Source organism: Macaca mulatta, chromosome 4 (assembly GCF_049350105.2).
Source record: "Macaca mulatta isolate MMU2019108-1 chromosome 4, T2T-MMU8v2.0, whole genome shotgun sequence".
In the NCBI taxonomy this organism is placed as follows: Eukaryota; Metazoa; Chordata; class Mammalia; order Primates; family Cercopithecidae; genus Macaca; species Macaca mulatta.
The window spans coordinates 98572387-98596148 of record NC_133409.1 but is presented as its reverse complement, the minus strand read 5'-3'; the positions used below and the strand labels follow the sequence as shown (position 1 = coordinate 98596148).

General features: G+C 40.2%; 1 protein-coding gene across 2 annotated transcripts; it reads left to right on the top strand.

Annotated features, from left to right (window-relative positions):
• The first annotated feature begins 7372 nt into the window (after positions 1–7372).
• SMIM8 (small integral membrane protein 8) lies at positions 7373–21481 on the top strand. Of its 2 annotated transcripts, XM_001088894.5 has the most exons (4): positions 7373–7412; positions 9436–9456; positions 16015–16172; positions 19315–21481. In XM_001088894.5, the coding sequence occupies exons 3-4, from the start codon at positions 16032–16034 to the stop codon at positions 19471–19473; spliced, it is 300 nt and encodes a 99-aa protein (XP_001088894.2). In that variant the 5' UTR covers positions 7373–7412; positions 9436–9456; positions 16015–16031; the 3' UTR covers positions 19474–21481. The 2 variants fall into 2 exon arrangements, with proteins under 2 accessions (XP_001088894.2, XP_002803866.1); XM_002803820.4 differs by lacking the exon at positions 9436–9456.
• The last annotated feature ends 2281 nt before the right edge of the window (positions 21482–23762 follow it).

The window sequence follows — 23762 nt, the reverse complement described above, 5'->3', positions numbered from 1 at the left end:
TCACACCTGTAATCCCAGACATTGGGTGGCCAAGGCGGGTGGATCACCTGAGGTCAGGAGTTCAAGACCAGCCTGGCCAACACGGCAAAACCCCATGTCTACTAAGCATACCCAAAAAATTAGCAGGATGTGATGGGGTGTGCCTGTAGTTACTATTGCTTGGGAGGCTGAGGCACGAGAATTGCTTGAACTCGGGAGGTGGGGTTTGCAGTGAGCCGAGATCGCACCACTGCACTCTAGCCTGGGTGACAGAGTAAGAAAAAGAAAGAGAAGAGAAGAGAAAGGAAATAGAATGGAGACATGAAACAAGACATTCCTATTGACATGTTCAGATGTCCCATATCTCACTGCTGAAACCTATTTCCTCCGTAGACTTCCCATTATATATGGTAACATAACTCCTTTTGAACTTGAGTTAGTTTCAGTCAAGTTTCTGTCATTTGCAACTGAAATAACAGGTGTGTGCTGAGTCTTCAAGACCCTATATTCAACAAATTCTCTCTTCAGCTTCTTCCTGCTCACCATCCCTTTTGGGGATCAGATCTTGTTTTCAGTTGGCCAAGGAACAGGAAAACTTGCTGTTCTCTATTTCTTCTGCACACATGAGTTGATGTACAACTCTCTTCCCTCCCGCTTAACCAAGAAAGAAATGACCTCCTTTCCTATCAACTCCTACAATAGACACTAGATATTTTGAATGGGTGGGGGCAGAAGTTGCTGGATCCATGTGCCCAATCTCTGCAAGAGCTCAGGATTGTCCTGCTCTAGTCCCCTCCTCATAAAATTATCTCAGTTTCTTAGCCTTTTCTTTTTCTTGCATAGCTCCAGTTCTTCTCCAAAAGTCAGCTCCCAGAAAATATAGTTCCTACACACCAAGCAGGGCTGAGCTGTGGGGGTGATGCCTCCCCTGATTATCCTTGTGAAGGATAAGTAGGAGTGAGGCAAAGGGCAGGTGCAGGAAAGAGTGTTCCATCAGGAAGTGTGAAGCCGAAGAGTGACATGATTAGATGTGTATTCTAGAAAGGAGGACAATAGCTTGTAGGGGAGCTTGGCTGGTGGCAAAGCCGCTGGGGCATTAATTTTCTTAATCATCTTGACTCCTTTGGCTTTCAAGACACTCCTCTTTTTATCTTCCTCACTCTATTCTGACCATTTCTTCTCAAACCCTTTCGTGGTCTCCTTCTGCTCTACTCATTCCCTAAACATGGATGCATACGAGCCTTCCTAGACTGCCCCCATCTGTTTCTCCATTGTCATTTTCTCTTATGTTCCATTTTATTATCCATTCTTTAGCAATAAGAAACACACCACACCACACTATATGGCTTCACGCTTTGAGGTTTGTGTTCATTCTGTCTCCTCTGACCTGAAACATCCTTTCTAACTTCCTTGCCTTGGTTATCACTTTGACTGTGATTCTGGGCTCAGTCATCAGCAACATACCATCCTCTGTGGTATATCCAGGCCAAACAACATATAATTCTCTGTGCTTCCGTAGAACCTTGTGTAAATCACTTTATATTTAAAGTACCTGGCTGGGTGTGGTGGCTCACGCCTGTAATCCCCGCACTTTGGGAGGCTGAGGTGGGCAGATCACTTTAGATCAGGAGTTCAAGACCAGCCTGACCAACATGGTGAGACCCTGTCTCTACAAAAAATACAAAAAAAAAAAAAAAAAAAAATTAGCCGGGCGTGATGATACACGCCTATAATTCCAGATACTCAGAAGGCTGAGGTACAAGAATTGCTTGAGCCTGGGAGGCGGACATTGCAGTGAGTTGAGATCGCGGCACTGTACTCCAGCCTGGGTGACAAAGCTAGACCCTGTCTCAAACAAACAAACAAAAACACAAGATATTATCTGTTTTATATTTGTCTCCCTCACTAATCTTTTTCTTTTTTCTTTTTTTTTTAAAGACAGAGTTTCACTCATGTTGCCCAAGCTGGAGTGCAATGGCGTGATCTCAGCTCAATGAAACCTCCGCCTGCCAGGTTCAAGCAATTCTCCTGCCTCAGCCTCCCGAGTAGCTGGGATTACAGGCATGCACTACTATGCCCAGCTAATTTTTTGTGTTTTTAGTAGAAAAGGGGTTTCACCATATTAGCCAGGCTGGTCTTGAACTCCTGACCTCAGGTGGTCTGCCCGCCTCGGCCTCCCAAAGTGCTGGGATTACAGGCATGAGCCACGGTGGCCGGCCTCCCTCACTAATCTTTAAGAGTTTTAAGGGCAAAGATTATGTCTTAATCATCTTTTAATTCCTGGTGCCCAGGAAAGCATGTGCCACACTGAATGAACCAAAAATTTTCTTGCTAACCTGAGCCTAACTACTCTGATAATAAACTTATGCTTTTTTCAAAAGAAGAACAGTTAGGATAAAAATGTTTTCATCTCATATCTCTTTTAAGGTACTTTAAGACTTTAAATAGGCCGGTGTGGTGGCTCACCCCTGTAATCCCAGCACTTTGGGAGGCCGAGGCGAGTGGATCACGAGGTCAGGAGATCAAGACCATCCTGGCTAACACCGTGAAACCCCGTCTCTACTAAAAATACAAAAACAAAATTAGTCGGGCGTGGTGGCAGGTGCCTGTAGTCCCAGCTACTCGGGAGGCTGAGGCAGGAGAATGGCATGAATCTGGGAGGCGGAGCTTGCAGTGAGCTGAGATTGTGCCACTGCACTCCAGCCTGGGCCACAGAGAGAGACTCCGTCTCAAAAAACAAAAAAAACACACAAGACTTTAAATAATATAGAATAAATTATTATTATTTCCCGTATTTCAAAATGTGAGAGAAGTAAATACAAGATGACCTGACATGAAAAGTATTAAAAACAGTTCTGCTAAAATTATATGGAAGAAAAACAGTAATGAATTGTGATCCTCTAATAATATCAGTTCACCATTCTTTTTTTTTTTTTTTTACTAATTTATATCTCATAGCATTTCATAGATTTCATTTTCTTCCCAGGTCAGACATTCTTGTGATGCCAGACAACTACATAGTTTTCAAAAATAGCAAGATGTTTGTCCTTCTTACAAGCACCACTAGAAAACAGACCGCTCCTTAAACTACCAGGCAAATTCTCTTTGATTCCAAGGAATTTACAATGGAGGGCATATTATCAGTTTCTATTGGCACCATAATGCTGCACAACAACGAACTGAACCTCAGTGGCAAACAAAAATACACATATTTAAGTTCATAAATCTGCAGAGTTCAGCTGATCTGGGCAGGCTTGACTGACCTCACTCAAGGCGTGCACACCTAACTGGTCAATCTTGAGTGGCCTCAGTTGGAATAACTAGGATGACTTGGCTTTGCTCTGTATGTTTTTCATCTCCAGCAGGCTAGCTGGAGTATGTTTATCAGTTCAGGTGTTTTTCCAGCTTATTTCGTGTCACATTTGCTAATATCATGTTAGCAAAAATAAATCACAAGGGTGACCCCCCCAGAGTCAGAGCGGGAGAGCATGGATAAAGGTGGGACATAGGGAGGGGTGAAGGATTAGGAAGATTTTTTTCAAATTACCACAATATGTTTAATTTTTTCATTTGTCAACTAATAATTCATTCAAGGGAGTCAGATATCCTTGGCTCACATTGATCATATCAACTGCTTTGGCTTGGCTTTCTGCTAGGAAAAAAAATAAGCGCCAGCATTTATGTTATTATTAAAAAAAAAAAAAAAAAAAAGAACTGCCTTTGACAAAATACCAGTCATGTATGATTTTTATTAAATATTGTCAGTCAACTATTCTTGCCTGAATTTTAAAAAGCACTAGTGGCATCAGTGATCCCTTGAGAAGGCTCCCAGACCACCAGTGTTGTTCTCAGAGCACACTTTGGGAACCCCAGGTTAAAATAGATATCGTTGGTCCCTTTGAATGTGTTTTCACACAGATTAAACTTTGCTTTATGCAATCCCATCAAATACAAAATCCCCTGGAAATATTATTAAATATTGATGGCCCTGCTCAAAATGAAGATTACAAAAGCCGAATCCGATTGGCATCACTCTTCAAAGTAATTTCTTAAAAGCATCATAAAATGGAATGAATTATAAACAAAATCATTCATATCATTCACATTGTATTCATATCCATGAAATGGGCAAGGCCCTCAGGCTTTTCTCTGTTATCTTTACCTACAGCTTGTGCTCTTTTCTTACACATTTTTATGTTTCTTGTATTCTTTCATCTGATCACTTTCTACTGATCATGACAGTAAAAGTACTTTGTTTCCAAAGTGACATCTGACATGTTACAGATTACTGAGAACCCTAAGGGATAAGAAAAAAGTTTGGGTCTGCTTAGGATACAACATAATAATATTTTGTAGCCTTGCAATTGTTTTTAGCTACTGCAGTAACAGCTTTTTAATTGAAATTTAACTTACTCTGTCAGAAGATTGCCTTGTAATACCAGATGTCAATGAACTTTTAAAAATTAAACTTCAAGCCAGGTATATACCTAAAAGAAAGGAAATCGACACATCAAAAAGATACCTGCTCTCCCATGTTTATTGCAGCACTATTCACAGTAACCAAATTTAGAGGCAATCTAAGTGTCCATCAACAGATAAATGGATAAAGAAAATGTGGTACATATACACAACAGAGTACTATTCAGCCATAAAAAACAATTTGCAACAACATAGATGGAACTGGAGGACATTATTTTCAGTGAAATAAGCCAGGCACAGAAGGACAAATTTTGCATGTTCTCACTTATTTGTGGGAGATAAAAATTAAAACAAAAGAACTCATGGAGATAGAGAGTAGAATGATAGTTACCAGAGGCTAGGAAGGGTAGTGGGGGCGGGAGGAGTGGGAAATGGGGATTTCCAGTGGGTACAAAAGTATAGTTAGATAAAATAAATAAGATCTAGTATTGGATAGCACAACAGGGTGACTACAGTCAGCAATAGTTGATTGTACATTTAAAAATAACTAAGAGTATAATTGGAATGTAACATAAATGATAAATGCTCGATGTGGCTACCCCATTTACCCTGATGTGATTATTATGCATTGTATGCTTGTATCGAAATATCTCATGTGCCCCATAAATATATACACATAAATATTAAAATTTTTAAAAAATTAAACCTCAAATCAAATGTGAAGTTAATTTGGCTTGGGAGAACAAGTTTTAAATTCGAAACATATTTACCAAAACTTTACATAAAGCCATGCCAAAATATGGGTACCTTCCATTCCAACTATTCTGTTCATTTTAATATAACTTGTGTAAACCAGAAAGTCTATGAGATAGGTCTCAATCATTTTAGAGGTTTATTTCTCCAATGTTAAGGACCATGGCCTGTGACACAGCCTCAGACAGTCCTGAGAACATGTGCCCAAGGTGATCGGGCTACAGCTTGATTGTATACATTTTAGAGAAATGGAAGTTACAGGCAAAGACATATATCAATACATGTAAGGTATACATTGGTTTGGCCCATCTCTAAGCAGCGTGCGGGCATGGGAGAGGGCTTCCAGGTCAAAAGTGAATTGAAAAATTTTTCATGTTTTCGGTTAGTTGAAAGAGTTAAGCTCTGCCTGAAGATGTGAAGCCAGCTTGAGCTAAGGTAAGCGGGGGTGTTGTGGCAACCAAGGTTCTCATTATGTAGATAAAGCCTCCAGGTAGCTGGCTTCAGAGAATAGATGTGAACATCTGTTATCAGACCTTAAAAGATGTCAGACTCTCTGGAAAAGACCTAGTAAGGGGCCAGGCGCAGTGGCTCATGCCTGTAATCCCAGCACTTTCGGAGGCTGAGGCAGGTGGATTGCCTGAGGTCAGGAGTTCGAGACCAGCCTGATCAATATGGTGAAACTCTGTCTCTACTAAAAATACAAAAATTAGCCAGGCACGGTGGCATACACCTGCAGTCCCAGCTACTTGGGAGGATGAGGCAGGAGAATTGCTTGAGCCCAGGAGGTGGAGGTTGCAGTGAGCCAAGATCATGCCACTGCATTCCAGCCTGGGCGACAGAGTGACACTCTCACACTCCATCTCAAAAAAAAAAAAAAAAAAATCTAGTAAGGGAAAGTGATTCTGTATAGAATGTAAATTTTCCCCGGAAGAGACAGCTTTTCAAGGCCATTTCAAAATATGTCGAATAAATATATTTTGGGGTAACATATTTTTATTTCTTTCAGGTCCCACTATGTGTCATGTGATGTTATTCCAGAGTCAGGTTGGAATTTTCTTATTGCTACAGTATATTTTATCAGTCTTAAGATCTCCGTTTTAATGTTAATTCTGGTCAGTTGTGTCTAAACTCCAATGGGAGGAGGGTATAATGAGGCATGTCCAACCACCCACCCCTTCCCATCAGGGTCTGAACTCATTTTTCAGGGTTTTTTGAGATTACCTTGGCCAAGACAGAGGTCCATTCCTTTTGGGGGTAGGTGGGTGGTGGTGGTGCTTAGAATTTTATTTTTGGTTTTTGTATTAGTCTCTTCTCACACTGCTAGAAAGAACTACCTGAGGCTGGGTAACTTATAGAGAAAAGAGGTTTCATTAGCTCGCAGTTCCACAGGCTGTACAGGAGGTATGGCTCCAGAGGCCTCAGGAAATTTACAATCATGGCAGAAGAGGAAGCAAGCACGTCCTACCATGGCGCAGGAGAGAGACAGAGAGAGAGAGAGTGCGAAAGGGGAAGTGCTACACACTTTTAAACGAACAGATCTTCTGAGAACTTCAGCATGGGAATGTCAAGGGGAAAGTCTGCCGCATGATTCAGTGACCTCTCACCAGGGCCCTCCTTCAACACAAGGGTGCTATCATTCCACATGAGATTTGGGTGGTGACACAGAGCCAAACCATATCAGTTTTCACGTGTATCCCAACAAACTTAAACATCAGCAAAGTATGTGCAAACCAGCATCCCTATATCTATTCTTGTCTCAACTGCACCTGCATACATCTGCATCTTGGACTCTCAAGGCCCTAACGTAATGGCAGAGTATTAACTCTACACTTAAATGACTGTGCCCCTAAAGTAGGGGTAGGAGGAGATCAGATCTAGCTTTCTTTCCCAAATCAGAATGCTTTTCCACTTTCATGAAATAAACATACTTCTAGGAGATGTCTCCTTTTATTTATACAAACATACACACGGAACTGGAAGGTAATTTGAAGTTGGGAGGTGGAAAACTAAAGGTCAAAAAGGGAAGAAAGCAAAAACGTCCCTTGCAAACTCTAGCCCGCAGACCTCAAGGACGGGCGCGAGGTCCTCAGAACCGGAACGACGAGCGCTGGATGGATTCCTGCAGCCCCGCGCTGCAACCTCCGGAAGATAGGAGACGCTGTGGCGCCAGGCCGGGCGCGCTCTACCGCTCTCTCTCGCAGGTGGGGCGGTGAGGTGGGGCGGGGCGTCTCGGGCGCTGAGAGGACGTGACCCCGCAAAAGGTAAGCGGCGGCGGCGGCTACGGTGCTGAGTGGTTGGGCGCCGGCCTGGAGGGGACCGGGCGGCCGCACCATCACGCTCCCGTCTCTGCCCTTCCTGGCTGCCCTGCGGGCCCCCCAGGGAGGGAGCGTCCTCTCGGGCAGCCCAAATCTTTGCCTCTCGGTGGACGCCCTGTACCCGCACCCCAAGTCGGTGGAGCTTTCTGGCCCCACAGAGCCCATTTCCCGGACTCACCTTGCGGGCGCCAGTCTGTTCGGTACTTCATCCATGGACTCCCCCACCCCTAGAACTCTCTGGTTTCCTCCAGTTTCTTAGTGTCCTGGCTCACCAGACTCATAGTTAGGGGAGCATGGTGGTGTTTTCAGGAGATGCCCCTTTTCTTTTGTCATTGTGCGGACACGCGTACTTGTTCAGCCCTGCCACACAATGTGTAGAACTTAACTGAATGAAGTTTCTTCTGGAGGCTTCCAATGCGTCTTTGAGTAAGCCTTCGGCAGCGAACTGTAGTCCATGACATTGGGGGAAGCCAGATAAGACTCAGATTGTCAGTCCTCAGGCTGTCGCCAGCAAAGCCTTTCTCCTTTTTTCAGGGACCGTAGTACATCCAAGAGATGGAAAGGTGCTTTGTTTTGTTTTGTCTTGTTTTGTTTTGTTTAAGACAGAGTTTCACTCTGTCGCCCAGGCTGGAGTGCAGTGGTGCGATCTGAGCTCACCGCAACCTTCACCTCCTGGGTTCAAGCGATTCTCGTGCCTCAGCCTCCCGAGGACCTGGAATTACAGATGTGCGCCACCACACCCGGCTACTTTTTGTATTTTTAGTAGAGACAAGGTTTCATCATGTTGGCCACGCTGGTTTCCAACTCCTGACCTCAAGCAATCCACCCGCCTCAGCCTCCCAAAGTGCTGGGATTACAAGCGTGAGCCACCCCACCCGGTGGGAAAGATACTTTTTTAAAAAGTATATTTTACCTTAAAAACAACATATATATAATCAGTTTTTAAAACAAGTGATTATAATTTTGTTTCTTAAATATTGTAATAGATATGCAAAGGCCTTTTATCAATTTAAAAGTAAGATGGGGTGAGGTGGTGAAATATTGGTGGGCTGGAGATTGGGAGACCTAGGTGATCGCACCCTCCTGGTAAAGACATCTCCCTGGGTCTGGGTTTCTCAGAAGGGGATGTAGAAGGGGGAGTTAGACAAAGTGGTGAGTACGACAGTAGCTACCATTCATTGAACATCTGCATCCTTTAAAATGTATTCGTCTTATTTAATACACACATTTAGTACCTATCTATGCAATAGATAGTAGTACCCTTTTATAAAGATGGAAACTGAAAATCAGAGTTGGCACCTAAAGACACACAGGTTATAAGTAGCGAAGTGAGAATTTGAGGTTATGCTAATTCCCTCAAGCCATGAAGTCCTCTGATTCTATCCCAAACTTGTTTAAACTAATTTAAATTATTTTTAAGGTTTTCTGCCCCAAACTTCAAGTTAGTTTCTTAAGTATTAAGATAATGTGGCATGTGAAACTATTAAGAAGTGTATTATACTTTCATTAAAATATTTTGCCCATTTTATAATTCTCTGTCTTTTAAAGGAAAGGCTTTCATTATTAATAAGGTTCCTGCTTGTTAACATTTTATGATTCTGGTCATTTTATTTTGTCTTCTATTGAGGTGCTTATTTCTAAAATATATATTTGAAGATTGTTTCCCTTGAAGTAATTCTTATATTCTTTATAGCTTGGTCTAATTTGCATGTACAATATATTAATAGGTAGTCATGTATTCTGGAATAACTCCCTGAGCAAGACTTTTACTGAAGGAGGGAAAATCATTCAAAAATGACTAGTCCTGACTCTCGGCATAGGACCATCTGTACAACCTCTCACATTGTGTGTTACTAATTTCAGGGGCTTACTATTCTTATGCTTTGAGATGTAAATGACTCTCATGGAGTTGGGTAAATAGGCAGTCCTTTATCTTTGCTTCTTTTTCCATTGCACGCTTCCATCACAGGAGGATGGACAGGAGAAAAAGGTAAAGAACACGTTACCGGGGAGAAACAAATGAAGTAAATACAGCTTAGTTTAGACCTTTTTTACAGGCAGCTGTGAAATGTTCTACTCTCCTTTTTTTTTTTTTTTTTTTTTTTTAAGAAAAGATAAATAGCAGTTTCTTAATCATGCATAGAAAAGGGAACAAGAAGTGGGTGATGGAAAAATGAAGAAGAAATAAGAGTGGGGCAGATTACACAGCCAGGGGTGCCTGCTTAATTATTTTGCAGGTAGGGCCTCACACAAATTAATCCCAAAATTACTTAGCCAAGAGCAGTGTAATGCCAGGTTCCCAGCATCCCTACTAATCTGTATGTTTTATGTGATTACTGTTTTAACACAGTAAATGAGGTTTTTAAATCCAGCTTAAAATAAATAGATCTTCAAAGTGATAATAACTAGAGATTGGTCAATATCATCTGTAAGTAAGTGAGTGACAGCTGTAATGGAAACAAAGAGTAAGGGAAGAAGGTGAAGAAACTAGTGGGAAGACTAGTTCTGATGAAAGTGTGCTAGACATTAACTGGTTTTGTCTTAGGTGCAGTTCACCTGAGTGGTAATGTCAGAATAAGTTATTGCCATGCTTTGACCTTTTAAAATTGGAACTTGTATTAGTTTTGTACTTGAAAATAGCTAGTCAACTTAAACTTCAGGATTAAAAGTTTACTTGTTAAAATACAGATTTGTTTTCCCCAAAACAATTTACACATCTGTGAAGAAATGACTTAAGGTTTTGCATTCTACCTGTTTTATTTATTCAACTGGCACGTCTTGAATTTATGCTTCAGTCATACTTGTACAGCTCTGTGGGCCGGCATGTGAACAAATACAGAAGAATTTTCTCCTATGTAGAAAAGGTTGTTGTTGTTGTTGTTGTTGTTAAAATAGTTACATATAACAAATTATTGGCTGCTGAGACCCTTTCTGGTCTCAGTAATCTGAATTTTTTTTTAACAAAGTATAGATGATTGTTAAAAAGTCTTAGTTTGATAGATGGTGTGAATAAGTTCATGCAATTTTGGGAGAACTGTTGTATCATCAGTGACTGTGGCTTATAAAGGAGAAGCAGCAATAAAACTGAGCTGTTTTATCCCACTTCTAATAAAAGAATGATAAATAATAGAAAATGTTACTCTCATACTTTCCAGAAAGTGTCAGTAACAGTGGAAATTGGGGTATATTAAATCTTTTAAAATATACATGTGAGTTTCCAGTCAAAATATTCTTTGTCATTTCTAGCAAAGAGTTTAACATAAACAGTGAATTATTAAGGTAAATTTGGTGTCTGGGACTTGCAATATAACCAATACTACCCTGGTTATTTTATTGATTCATTGTAAAGGAAATATAGGTTCTGCTAAGGAAAAAAGGAGATCAAGCAATCTTACAACTAAAATTAAGTCATCACAATTAGTGTTAGAACACTATATAGTTTTTTACAGACATATTTCATATAGGTTGAATTTCGTAACACTGAGCATCACTGCATCCGTTTAATTTTAAAATAGTGACATTTTTGTTAGCTGTAACTAGTCTCTCTTTCTCTTTCTCCCCCTCTCCTCTCCCCCATATATATATGTAAATGACATATATATATATGTAAATGACAGCAGATCCCTTGTAGATAGATTAATGCCCTCCCTGAGGGGATGATGAACTCACTCCACACCTGAAGTCCAAAATTTTTTTTTTTTTTTTTTTTTTTTTTTTGAGACGGAGTCTCGCTCTGTCGCCCAGGCTGGAGTGCAGTGGCCGGATCTCAGCTCACTGCAAGCTCCGCCTCCCGGGTTCACGCCATTCTCCTGCCTCAGCCTCCCGAGTAGCTGGGACTACAGGCGCCCGCCACCTTGCCCGGCTAGTTTTTTGTATTTTTTAGTAGAGACGGGGTTTCACTGTGTTAGCCAGGATGGTCTCGATCTCCTGACCTCGTGATCCGCCCGTCTCGGCCTCCCAAAGTGCTGGGATTACAGGCTTGAGCCACCGCGCCCGGCCCTGAAGTCCAAAATTATATACAGTGTATAATTTTATATATCCCAGGAGTAGAGTAATAATAATATATGATGTAAATTGTATATTATAATAAATCATTGTTTAATATATAATTTATTATGTTAATATATTACATATAATTAATATATAACAATTTTATTTAATTTTGGGCATCAGGTATGGAGTAGTTCATCATCCTCAATTCCTGGCACATTATCATCCACACAAAGTATATGTAAATAAACTATGCTCTGAGGACCCTTCTGTGCTCTGCAATATGAACTTCTATACCCATCTTTTCCATTACCTTTTCTTCCCAATGAACAACTTTAATCTGTTTTCCACAGGCTATCTTTGTTTTAAATACAGGCAGCTGTTTTCCAATAATAAATGGAAAAATGCTGTTTATGTCAGTTTCTGGTTAGAATGACTTTTACCTTTGTGAATTTGCTTTTTCAGGCCTTTATAGTATTTTTATCTAATGCCTCAGTTTCATGTAGTGGCACACTCTGAGGCTGAGATTCAGTTCTAATAACATGGCCATGGGTTAACTATTTTCTGCTTAATGTTTCTTATAGGTTTGTCTGTTGACAGACTATAATATTCCTTCCACTTTAATGACTGCTTCATTTTGCATTTTCTTTCCCTATTTTAGTCCATTTGTGTTCCTATAAAGGAATACTGAGGCTGGGCAATTTATGAAGAAAAGAAGTTTATTTGGTTCATGGTTCTGCAGGCTGTACAGGAAGCATGGTGTCAGCATCTATTTCTGGTGAGGGGCTCAGGTTGCCTCCACCCATGGTGGAAGGTGATGGTGATCTGGCATGTGCAGAGATCACATGGTAAGAGAGGAAGCAAGAAAGAGAGGGGAGGTGCTAGGCTGTTTTTAACAACCAGCTCTCCAGGGGACTAATAAAGTGAGAACTCACTTGCTCCCCACCCTCCCCCAGGGAGGGTATTAATCTATTCATGAGGGATCCACCCCCATGACCCAAACACCTCCCACTAGGCCTCACCTCTGACACTGGAGATCAGATTTCCACGTGAGGTTTGGGAGACAAATATCCAAACTATAGTACCCACGTTTATAGTCAAACAAGTTTTTAGCACAGGGAGAAACATCACTGACACCTGGTATAGGCACCTGGTGGCCAACATTTGTTACTTAAATTCTAAATACCTTTATAAACACCATCATGGCTAAGAGAAGAAAAATGAAACACCAGCAGTTCTCATTAGAAGAAAAAAATGACGGTAATGGAAGCAGTAGATTGCTGCCACAATAAAGGAGAAATAGCAAAGGAATTTAACACCACGACCCCAACATTGTTCACATTTTTGAAAGATTGAGCCAAGATTGAAGAGAAAATTTAAAAAGGGATTCTGGGACTAAAGCAGAAGTGAATATGAGGCCCCTTTTATCACTGTTTCTGCATGGTATCGGGTTCATGCAAGAAATGGGCATGTAACTGTGCTATAGAAAGCTTTGGATTTTTGTCAACCTTGGGCGTTGCGTTAGTCTCTTCTTGCATCACTATAAAGAAATTCCTGATGCTGTGTAATTTATAAAGAAAAGAGGTTTAATTGGCTCACAGTTCAGCAGACTGTACAGGAAGCATGGTGCCAGCATCTGCCCCTGGTGAGGGCTTCAGGAAGCTTTCAGTTGTGATGGAAGATTAAGTGGGAGCAGGCATGTCACATGGTGAGACAGGAAGCAAGAGGGAGGGGGAAGAAGTGTCACACTCTTAAATAACCAGATCTCACGTGAACTCATAGAGTAAGAACTTGCTCATTACCACAAGGATGGCACCAAAACATTCATGAGGGATCTGCCCCCATGATCCAAATGCCTCCCGCCAGTCTCCACCTTCAACACTGGGGATTACAGTTCAGCTTGAGATTTAGAAGGGACAAACATCCAGAGCTTGTCAGCCATGGTGAGTTTCAAGCAAGTGGGGGCTGCCTCAACAAACTTCGGGCATATTCTGGAATTGTTTCACAAGTTGCCTGTAGTGAAGAAAACACTGTTTTGGTAGAGAAAATTATTAACTTACATGCAGGAGAAACTTAAAAACAAAAACAAAAATTGCTGGTTACAGCTTCAATGGCTTGTTTGTTTGTTTTTGATACAGGGTCTAGCTATGTTGCCCAGGCTGGTCTCAGACTCCTGGGTTCAAGCAGTACTTCTACCTCTTCCTCCCAAAATAGTGGGATTAAGGCGTGAGCCACCTCGCCCAGCCTGAATGGTGTTTTAAATGCTGATGAAACAGATGTTCTTGTTACCTTATCATATGCTTCATGCCAAAGGTAGACTTTGCAAAGGAAATAAACAGATTGATGATTGGTGTATTCTACTGTAATGCATTCTGGAACAATTGTCTTTGGCAAGTCAGCTAACTATCAGTACTTCAGAAATGTTCCCCCCGTGATTACCAAGCCAATACACATGCCTGAATAATGAGAAATGTGTTACTGAATGACTGATAAAGATTGACAAGGGAATGCAAGGAGCAATCCACAGTATCCTCTTGCTGATAGACAATTGCTCTGCCCACAACATACTCCCACACTTGGATCATGTAGGAGTTGAGCTTTTCCCATTGAACTACACAGCCATTCTGCAGCCATTGGATGAGGGTGTAATTGGCACAGAGAAAGCTCACTTCTGAAAGCAGTTTCTAAATATAGAGAATGAAGAGAAAATGGAGAAAAGCAACATGAATAAGCCATTGACATGATTGCAGAGACTTGGTGGTCTATAAAGTTATCTGTAATCATGAAATGTTAGCAAAACACAGGCATGATTCCTGTGGGATCCCCTGAGGTCCTCCTGTAAGGAGGCTGCAACCAAATGTGGTGTTTGAACCAATCTAGCACTCAACTACGACTGTCATTGATGTCTCAAACCAGTTTGATTTTGAAGACTGTGTGGCTACAGATAGCAGTTTATTTCCCAAGTTACCAAATCCTGAAGTTGCTACAGGAGTGCTAACTGATGTAAAAATTGAACCAGAAAGTCGGTGATAATGATGAAGAAGGCAACAATGATAATCATGACGTGCATGAGGAATAAGTGACTGAACCGGCAAGAGTGAACATTTCTGAAGCCTTTGCAAGTGTAGAAAGTGCTTAGAACATTCCTTTCTCTTCAAGCAGATGTTCCTCTTGAGGTGCGTACCTGATCAAGTGGTATAGATGAACATTCAGTGTCTACTGCAACACAATGTATTTTGAAAAGCCAAGTTCCTAGTTTTCTCCTTAACTATGAAGTTGTGAAAATATTGATTTTATAACGTCTATAAAATAGTAAGCTTAATGAATACTTATACTGGCCAGGTGTGGTGGCTCATGCATGTGATCCCAGCACTTTGGGAGGCAGAAGCAGGATTGCTTTGTGGCCAGGAGTTTGAGACCAGCCTGGGCAACATAGTGAGACCTACCAAAAAAAAAAAAAAGCCAGGTGTGGTGGTGCCTGCCTGTAGTCCTAGCTACCTGGGAGGCTGAGGTGGGAGGATCACTTGAGCCCAGGTGTTTGAGGCTGCAGACTGCAGTAAGCTATGATCACACCACTGCACATGCATTCCAGTCTAGGCAATCAAGTAAGACTCTGTCTCAAAAAAAAAAAAAAATTGTACAAACAAAGCCCCAATAACATTTACTGTACAGTGATTGCAGCATTTCCCCCAAATAATTTTACTATATTGTCATTTATGTCTATCTTTGGAAGCTTTCTTTCTCTACCTCCCCTCTTTCAACTCTCACCTCCCATCCCAGCATTAGATGGCAGAGATGATAAACTAAGCTTTTGCCTAATAATACCTAGAAGAGAAAAATATTCCCAAAATGCTGACATTTCAGCTAGGAAAACAAGAAGACAAAAGACACACTTGGATTTAATAGGATAGATTTAGAGTAGCTAAGATAAAAAAGGATATTAAGATTAAGGAGATAGCAGGGCATGTCCTACCCAGAAAGTTGCTAATTGGCAAAGGAGGAGTGAGTACAAACAGCTCCTTATCCTTACTGCTTGGGAAAATGAGTTCGTGGGTGGTCGTGGAGGAAGACAGAGGAGCAGTGGAGGAAACCGGCCAGGAGTGAATCTGTAGGAGAAGATAATGAGCAAAGGAATGCTGATCCTTCCCTCAGGTTAGGGTTCTGCAGGGGCTGTTGAAAGGTGAGGAGGAGTGAAAACAAGGAAATAAAGAAAGGAACAGATAACCTACTGGCCTCACCTACTCTCAGTCCTGGTTTCATGTGATACAACGTGACTCAGACCAACAAACAATTCTCCCGTCTTCTGTAAAAGTAGGAAAACAACCTTTGCCCACAGCTTTTATTTTGAGGTGAAAATTAAAATAATGAATGAAATTAACAAATTAAACTTAAAACACCATTTACAAAGTGCATAATACAAAGTAATAAGATAACTGACAATCACCTTTGGTATGTATCTGGGTTGGAATTCAAAGAAAGAATTTAAGAATGACTTTTTAAAGAAATTTATCAGAGAAGCACAATTATGAAGGGAAAAAATATATTATTTTGTTTTTAGATAATAACTCATCATTGATGAAGATGTCTTCAGCACCTGAGCCTCCAGCATTCAAAAAGGAACCACCCAAAGAGAAAGACTTTCAAAGCCCGGGGCTCAGACGGGTGCGCACAACAACCTTATTTCGTGCTGTGAATCCAGAGCTCTTCATTAAACCTGTAAGAAATATATCCAGGATAAGACTTTATTTTTAATCTAACAAGACTGTCAGGAAGTTCTGATTTTCTTGTAATTGATTTTATCATGGAAATTTTATGTTGACAAGACCTCCCTGTGAATAAAAGCAGGTGGAAGGACGATTGTAAATGCTGTTTCACATATAAATACACATATAAAAATATTTTAAGGGCATTTGAGAGTTATAATGGAAAATGGTTGCACTTTAATGGATTGGCTTCTCAAACTATCTAAAGTACTATTTTAATCGTTGCATTAATTTGAAGACAACTTTTGTTGTTTGATCAAGTACTATTAGGTAAATAAGACCTTCCATTTAAGCAAGGAAACCAAAATGAAAATCTGACCATTCTTACATACTGCAATTCTAGCCTGTAGGTAATATTTTTATCTAAGCAATATTACAGATACTTTGTGAAAAATTCCAAAACATTTGATTTGATGAAATTCATTTATTCATTAGAGGTTCTGTCACCCAGGCTGTAGTGCAGTGGTACAATCATAGCTCACTGCAGCTTCAAACCCCTGGGCTCAAGGGATCCTCGCACCTCAGCCTCCTGGGTGGCTGGGACTACAGGTGCACACCTTCATGCCTGGCTCCTTTTTAAAATTTTTTGTAGAGATGGTGTTTCAGTATATTGCCCAAGCTGGTTTTGAACTCCTGGCCTTAAGCGATTCTCCCACCTCAGCCTCCCAAATTGTTGGGATTACAGGCATGAGCCCACGCCTGGCTGAGTTTATTTTTAAATAAATGTAGATTCTATTTTAAAATAAATGTAAAATCAAGTTAAAATAAAATATGATAAATATTTAAGTGTGTTGAATCTGATTAGAATTTTAGTAACACAGTTACCAGTGTAAACTGTTAAATAGGTCAACTTAATCAGATCATTAAATCAAGGTAAAAATTTTTTTTTTTTTTGAAACCGAGTCTCGCTCTGTCGCCCAGGCTGGAGTGCAGTGGTGCGATCTCCACTCACTGCAAGCTCCGCCTCCCAGGTTCACGCCATTCTCCTGCCTCAGCCTCCCGAGTAGCTGGGACTACAGGCGCCCGCCACCGCGCCCGGCTAATTTTTGTATTTTCAGTAGAGCGGGTTTCACCGTGTTAGCCAGGGTGGTCTCAATCTCCTGACCTCGTGATCCGCCCGACTCGGCCTCCCAAAGTGCTGGGATTACAGGCGTGAGCCACTGCACCCGGCCCAAGGTAAAATATTTTAAAAGCTTTGAAGTAATGTGTTCTTTTAATTGCTTAAAGCATTTCAAGAATTATAAATTTAAACTGCTCTGAGTCCGTGTCCTTTCTTAGGTGTTCATCTAAGTGAAAAAGTTTGACCCTTATTTTGAAATAGAAATGTCACCTAAAGGAATAAACTGAGGCAAATTAATATATGTAGGGAGTTTATTTGGGCCAAGGTTGAGGACTGCAACCTGGGAAACACTTCACAGTAACCTTGCGAAGCACTCTGGAGAACAAAGGAGAGGGTGGAATTTTTCAGGAAAAAAGTGAATCAGGAGAGGGGGCAAGTACAAAAGTTGCTTTTCAGTAATTTTCATTGGTTTGCAGAAATGACATTGATTAGTAATTGGCTATACATTGTTGAATTACAGAGTAGGAGTTATAATGTCTGGTGGATGGCATTGTAAGGTTAATTTATAGCTATTGGTGGTGTCAGTCCAGAGCCCACATAGCAAGGGCTTCAAAATTATTATTTAGCTCAAGACGTGACTACTAGCTCATTCCAGTGCCTCTCTGGACCTGATAATTTAAAGGGGGCTCACATTCCTCAGTTAAAGAGTTTCTTTTATTTCTCAGTAGTGGTATAGCAGGTATGGTGATAGAAGCAGAAACTATTACTTGTATCACTACTGTGCATTTACATTGACCTAAGAAAGGCCAATTCGTTGAGTGTGAACGTGCAAAGAAAATGGTCTAAGGTACAGTTTCAGGAATAACAAAAATGCTTTTCTGGAGTTGTGAACATCTTTCCTGTATTTAAAAGCTTTTTTTTGGGGGGGGGTGTGGGGGTTGGACATCATGACTAATGTCTGCAATCCCAATACTTTGGGAGGCTGAGGTAGAGGGATCTCTTGAGTCCAGGAGTTCAACATACCGAGACTCTATCTCTACAAAAAAATTTAAAATTAGGCTGGCCACAGTGGCTTACGCCTGTTAATCCCAGCACTTTGGGAGGCTGAGGTGGGCAGATCACTTGAAGTCAGGAATTTGAAACTAGCTGGCCAATATGGTGAAACCCCGTATTTATTAAAAATACAAAAAAATTAGCCAGGCATGGTGGTGCACACCTGTAGTCCCAGCTACTTGGGAGGCTGAGGCAGGAAAATCACTTGAGCCCGGGAGTTTGAGACTGCAGTGAGCTATGATTGCACACTGCACTCCAGCCTGGGCGGCAGAGTGAGATCCTGTCTCTTAACATCAACAACAACAACACAGCTTTTCTGTGTGTGTGTGTGAAGCTGAAAACATAACTTTGCCTCTTAGGGTCTTGGATTGTCCAAGAGTAAATCAAGCTTAACAGCATAATAGCTGTTCCAATCACTAAATTTCTTGAGGTTATGGAGTAGGTTCCCAGCGAAGAGTGTATACATCATCATCGTTTCTGTGCCTAATATATAAAAGGTTTTTTGCCAGTTATTCATGACTTGGGCAAGAAGAATAGCGTGTGTACTTGAATCCTCACTTCCTAATAAAATGAACTAATTTGAGGTTTGCAAACGGAGGGACTTGGGCCCAGGACCCAGGAAGTTAAGCAGCTCCTCCACTTCACACAGATAACATTGAAAATTCTGGGTACCAGGCCAGTTTTCCTGCCCCACTCCTTTCCCAGCTGTCACCTTCCTGAGGGTAGAGATCTGAGATGTCCAGGGTGTAGATGGGAGAAAGACTGGAGAGGAGAAGCAAGAGTCTTCTATAATCTCTGGATAATCAGTAGTTTAGCTAATTGAATAAAGAACTGAATAAATGATTATAGTTGAAATATTGCCATGGTAATGCTAGTGTTGTAATAAAGATGTGGCATGTCAGGAGGAAAATGCAACTGATATTTGGGTCTCCTCAAATTGTTAGTCTTACTAAAGCTTTATACTTTTTTTTTTCTTTGACAGAACAAACCTGTAATGGCTTTCGGATTGGTAACTCTTTCACTTTGCGTGGCATATATTGGTTATCTGCATGCAACACAAGAGAATAAAAAGGACCTCTATGAAGCTATTGATAGTGAGGGGCACAGTTACATGAGGCGGAAAACATCCAAATGGGATTAGTAATGCTGGTTACCGCAGATGGACGTTTATTAAGCGTTCTGAAATCTTCAACTGAAAGACCTTGTGAGTGTACAGTATCATATTTCTTGTTCTAGAACATGCTAATGAAGACAGAAGATAGCAGTTGCAACCAGACAACTGTCGTAAATTTTGCCCTTTCACAGCCGTTATCTCATTCTTTTTCCACAGAGCGAGCTTCATAATATTTTTCTTTCCTTGCCTCTTATAAAAGTGCCATGAGAATGGAAGTTGTCTTTGTTAATTATTAAATTCTGTATAATAAAAGTACCCATGCTGTTAAATTTGCATGATGTTTTAAATATTTTAAGATGAATTATGCTGGTGCAGCTGTCGTGAAAGTTTAGTTGTGTTTTGCTACTTGCAAAGGAAATGTTCATGTTCTCCCTGGCATAGAACCTATATTTTTAAAGAAAGATAAATAGAAAATTTAAAGCCTGAAGTCAATATTAAAAATATGAGATATGAGAAACTGAGTTGGCTCTGACAAGTAGTTCTTATAGTGTCACAAATGGTTCATATATTTCAGTTTCCATTTTAGCTATTTTTGGGGCAGAATTTTATTTTAATGGAAAAGATCCTTCCACTCAGCTGCTAAAATAAAGATTAAATAAGAATATCCCAGAGTAATTGGAGTTTTTCTTTAAAAGAGAAAGTATGTTTTACTGAGGTATGATGATTTTGACTACAACTAAATGTTATCTATTTTAGTTTTTGTAAATGTTACAGTAATGTTGTAAACATAAGACCAAGTGTTCTTATAGTTATTTAAAAACTACAACTACTCAATAGATAAGAAATAGATAAGGTCTCCTTATTGTACCAGGTTTACCTTATATGCTTTTTTTTTCTTTTGAAGTTTATATGCCAGCAGGCCTTTTTGTTTTTTTTCTTTTCAGAATGTTTCTTATTCTCTGAAGCATCAGCATTTTGAAGTGTCTTTTATGGAAGTGGGGACAGAAAAGGGGGTAAAAATGAGTGTAAACAAAGCCGAGCCCCACTGTCAGCACCGAGCAGCAGAATGGCCTTGGTTGTCCTGGCACCTGGCCCAGGGGCCTAGGACAGAGGTCAAGGCTAGGCCCCTGTGTCTGGCCAGATTCTGCCTTATAGAATTCAAATCTTTATCACAAGGGTTCTGGACCTGTTTCATTTCTAGATATGTACCTAATTCTCCAAATCATTGTAATTGGGCCTCAGTAGTAAATCTCACCTCTGAAGTTTTGCTTCAGTTGCTATTAATATTACCAAGTAATAATAACAGCACAGGCAGAGTTTATCATAATGTTATTTTTAATTTATCATACTTCATTGTCGTTTTGTAAGGTATATGAATATGTAATTATGTGTGATTTGTAGATATTAAAGAACTTAGCTAATTGAATTTACATGCAACTAAATAAAATCTTTACTACTGAGCCCCAAATATTTATTTGCTGTGCCTCTCTGTATAATGTACTTTATATAGTTTAAAATGCACTTCAGTGATACAAAATCCCTTTTAAAGACTGTCTTTTGTTTTTGGTTTCCCTGTGTATTTTGGCTGTCAAAAAACTAGGGTTCTTCTGTTTTTAACTTATGCATTTAATGACACATTGCCATCTTTTAGAATTTTTTACTATTTAACAGAATAAGTTGATGTTTGGTGGCAGAGGAGATATTAGTTGTGTGAACTGTCAAGAGACTGCAGTGCAGGAGGGCAACAGAAACTGTACAAGTTGCAGACTTAACTCATGTAAGATCTGTGTGAATCAGCCAAAGTAACTAGAGTCAGTCAAACACAAAGCTGTGAAAAGTAGTGTGAGGAAAGAATCATACTGAATTTTAGGAACAAGTACCTGACTATGATACTTTTTACAGAATGGCTACAAGTTGTAGGACAGTTTTTGTGTGTGCTGATGTCAACGGCTGCCTGGCTATGTGTTGATGTTTTCATCCTTTCTCTTTTGAATGAGGGTATAACCATCAAAAATAAAATACCTTTCAAATAGTCCGAAGATTCTGAACGTTGAACTTCACCTGATCCAGTCGTGTCAGTTTATGGTTAAGACAATAGGCTGAGAATGGCTAAGAGATTTACCAAAGATCATGGTGATTCAGGACTAGAACCTGTATCTTCTTGCTCTAAAGTCTAGGGATCTTTTCACCATACTATACCACCTCCTATGTGTAAATGTCCACATAATAATAAAGCAGCCACATTAGCTCTTAAAAATAAGTTTAGATCTTAAGTAGAGAAACACTCCTGTACTTTAAAACAGAATTATGTAAAGGACTGTTAACTGCCAGCTCCCTCAAAAGACCATCAGAACAACCTGATGATCAAACAAAACTAAGCTTATTGAATCTACTGCACTAAGGGGAAATACCACTTTTACAAAGTTAGCTGTATTTAAGAAGGGGATGGTCAGGGGAAGATGTTAAAGTGTTTTGAAGTCTGAGTTCAGGTGATTAAAGAAGGGTCTTTCAATGCAGGAATCTGGTTGAGAATGGGCAAGACACCTGACATAATAGATTAGATCTTGAAGCAAGTCTTGATTAGTAAGCTATTGTTCAATAAATGTTAAGTGAGCTCTTTGCCCAGGGGAGTAATCTGATCTTCTGATGGAAGAGCTCTTTGCCTAGATCAGCAAGCTGTCCAGTTGATAAATTTGTTTTCAAGGATTTCCTAGGGCAAACACTGAAATTACTTATTGGTTTTACAGCCTTATCTTCCATGGGGGCCCAACTCTTCCAATTTGCCAGACACTAAGGAAGTTCTTCAGGACTTTCAGTTTAAAACAGGGACAGTCCCAGGCAAATCAAGGCCAGTTAGTTATCCTCTCATCTGGGCAAGAATTTCTAGTAACAGATAGGAAAGTCATTGGCACAAGTAGCCTCAGTTCCCAATCCAGATAATTAACTGTGTGGATGCAGTAATCCCCATTCTTAGTACTAATTCATCTCTTTGTTTTTAATTCCTCTCCAAGTCCCAGGTAACCCTTTTCTTGAAGTCAGATCTGGCACAATTTGATAGTTACTTAAGGTCCTCAGCCAGTTATCAGGCTGTATGTGTCAATAGAAATTATAGAGTAACTTGTGCTACACTTAGCTCAGGGCCTTATGGGAGTCCTATTGTTGAAATTAATTTCACTGATGGTATTCACTTATTATAAAATAGTCCTGCCAAGTAGCTGCAGCATATGACATTGTCAGGCAATTTTTAAAAATTCAGTTATTTGGTGTAATCAGTTGCACAGATTTTTGTGATAGGCAGAATTTCTATGGCTGTTTATCTAAAATTAGAAGAACAAATTAGTTAACCACGTGATTGTTAAAACCAGGCTTAGTAATTTTGAATGCTGACTTAATGAAAGTAATTTCTTCTTCAAGATACCATGATATTTCCCCGTTTTATTACCATGGCACCAAAAATCACGTTTATTAAAAACCTTAAAGAAATTAAGCTACCTCCATTGCTGGCCTTAAAAGAAATTAATTCTTTAAAAACCAATTTAAAACAAAGTGTGGTAGTCTGACTAATGCTTTCCTTTCTTGCAAAAATGTCCAGATCCTAATCTCTGGAACCTATAAATATGTTACTTTATATGGCAAAAGGGACTTTACAGATACGGGTAAGTTTAGGATTTTGAGATGGGGAGATTATCCTGGATTATCTAGATGAGGCTGATATAATCACCACAGTCTTTAAAGCAGGGCAGAAGATTGGAGGAAGAGACAATGTCACTATGGAAGCACTGGGGGGAAAGGCTATGTGATGCGAGGCCATGACCCCAAGGAATATGGATGGTCTTTAGAAGCTGGAAAAGGCAAGGAAACAGATTCTCCTCTGAAGCCTCCAGAAGGAACCAGCCCTTCTAACAACTTGATCTTAGCCCCTAAGACTCATTTTAGACTTCTGATCTCCAGAAATGCAAGGGGATAAATTTGTGTTACATTTAAGCTATGAAGTTCGTGTTAGTTTGTCACAGTGGTGCTATGGTTTGAATATTTGTCCCCTGCAAAACTCATGTTGAACTTTAATCCCCAATGTGGTAGTATTGAGAAGTGAGGCCTTTAAGAGGTGAGTGAATTCATTCATGGGTTAAAGGATTAATGGATTATCATGGAAGGAGAACTGGTGGCTTTATAAGAAGAGGAAGAGAGGCCTGAGCTAGCATGTGAGCTCAGCCCCTGGCCATGTCATACCCTGTACTACCTGAGGACTCTTCAGTGAGTTCCCACCATCAAGACGATTCTTACCTGATGCAGCTCCTCCACCTTGGACTTCTCAG

What these genes read in the sequence shown, in the direction of transcription:
- SMIM8 (XM_002803820.4), top strand. Translation starts at nt 16,032, where the DNA reads ATGAAGATGTCTTCAGCACCTGAGCCTCCAGCATTCAAAAAGGAACCA. An exon ending in CAGAGCTCTTCATTAAACCT is followed by an intron (nt 16,173 to 19,314) that starts GTAAGAAATATA and finishes TTTCTTTGACAG; the next exon opens with AACAAACCTGTAATGGCTTT.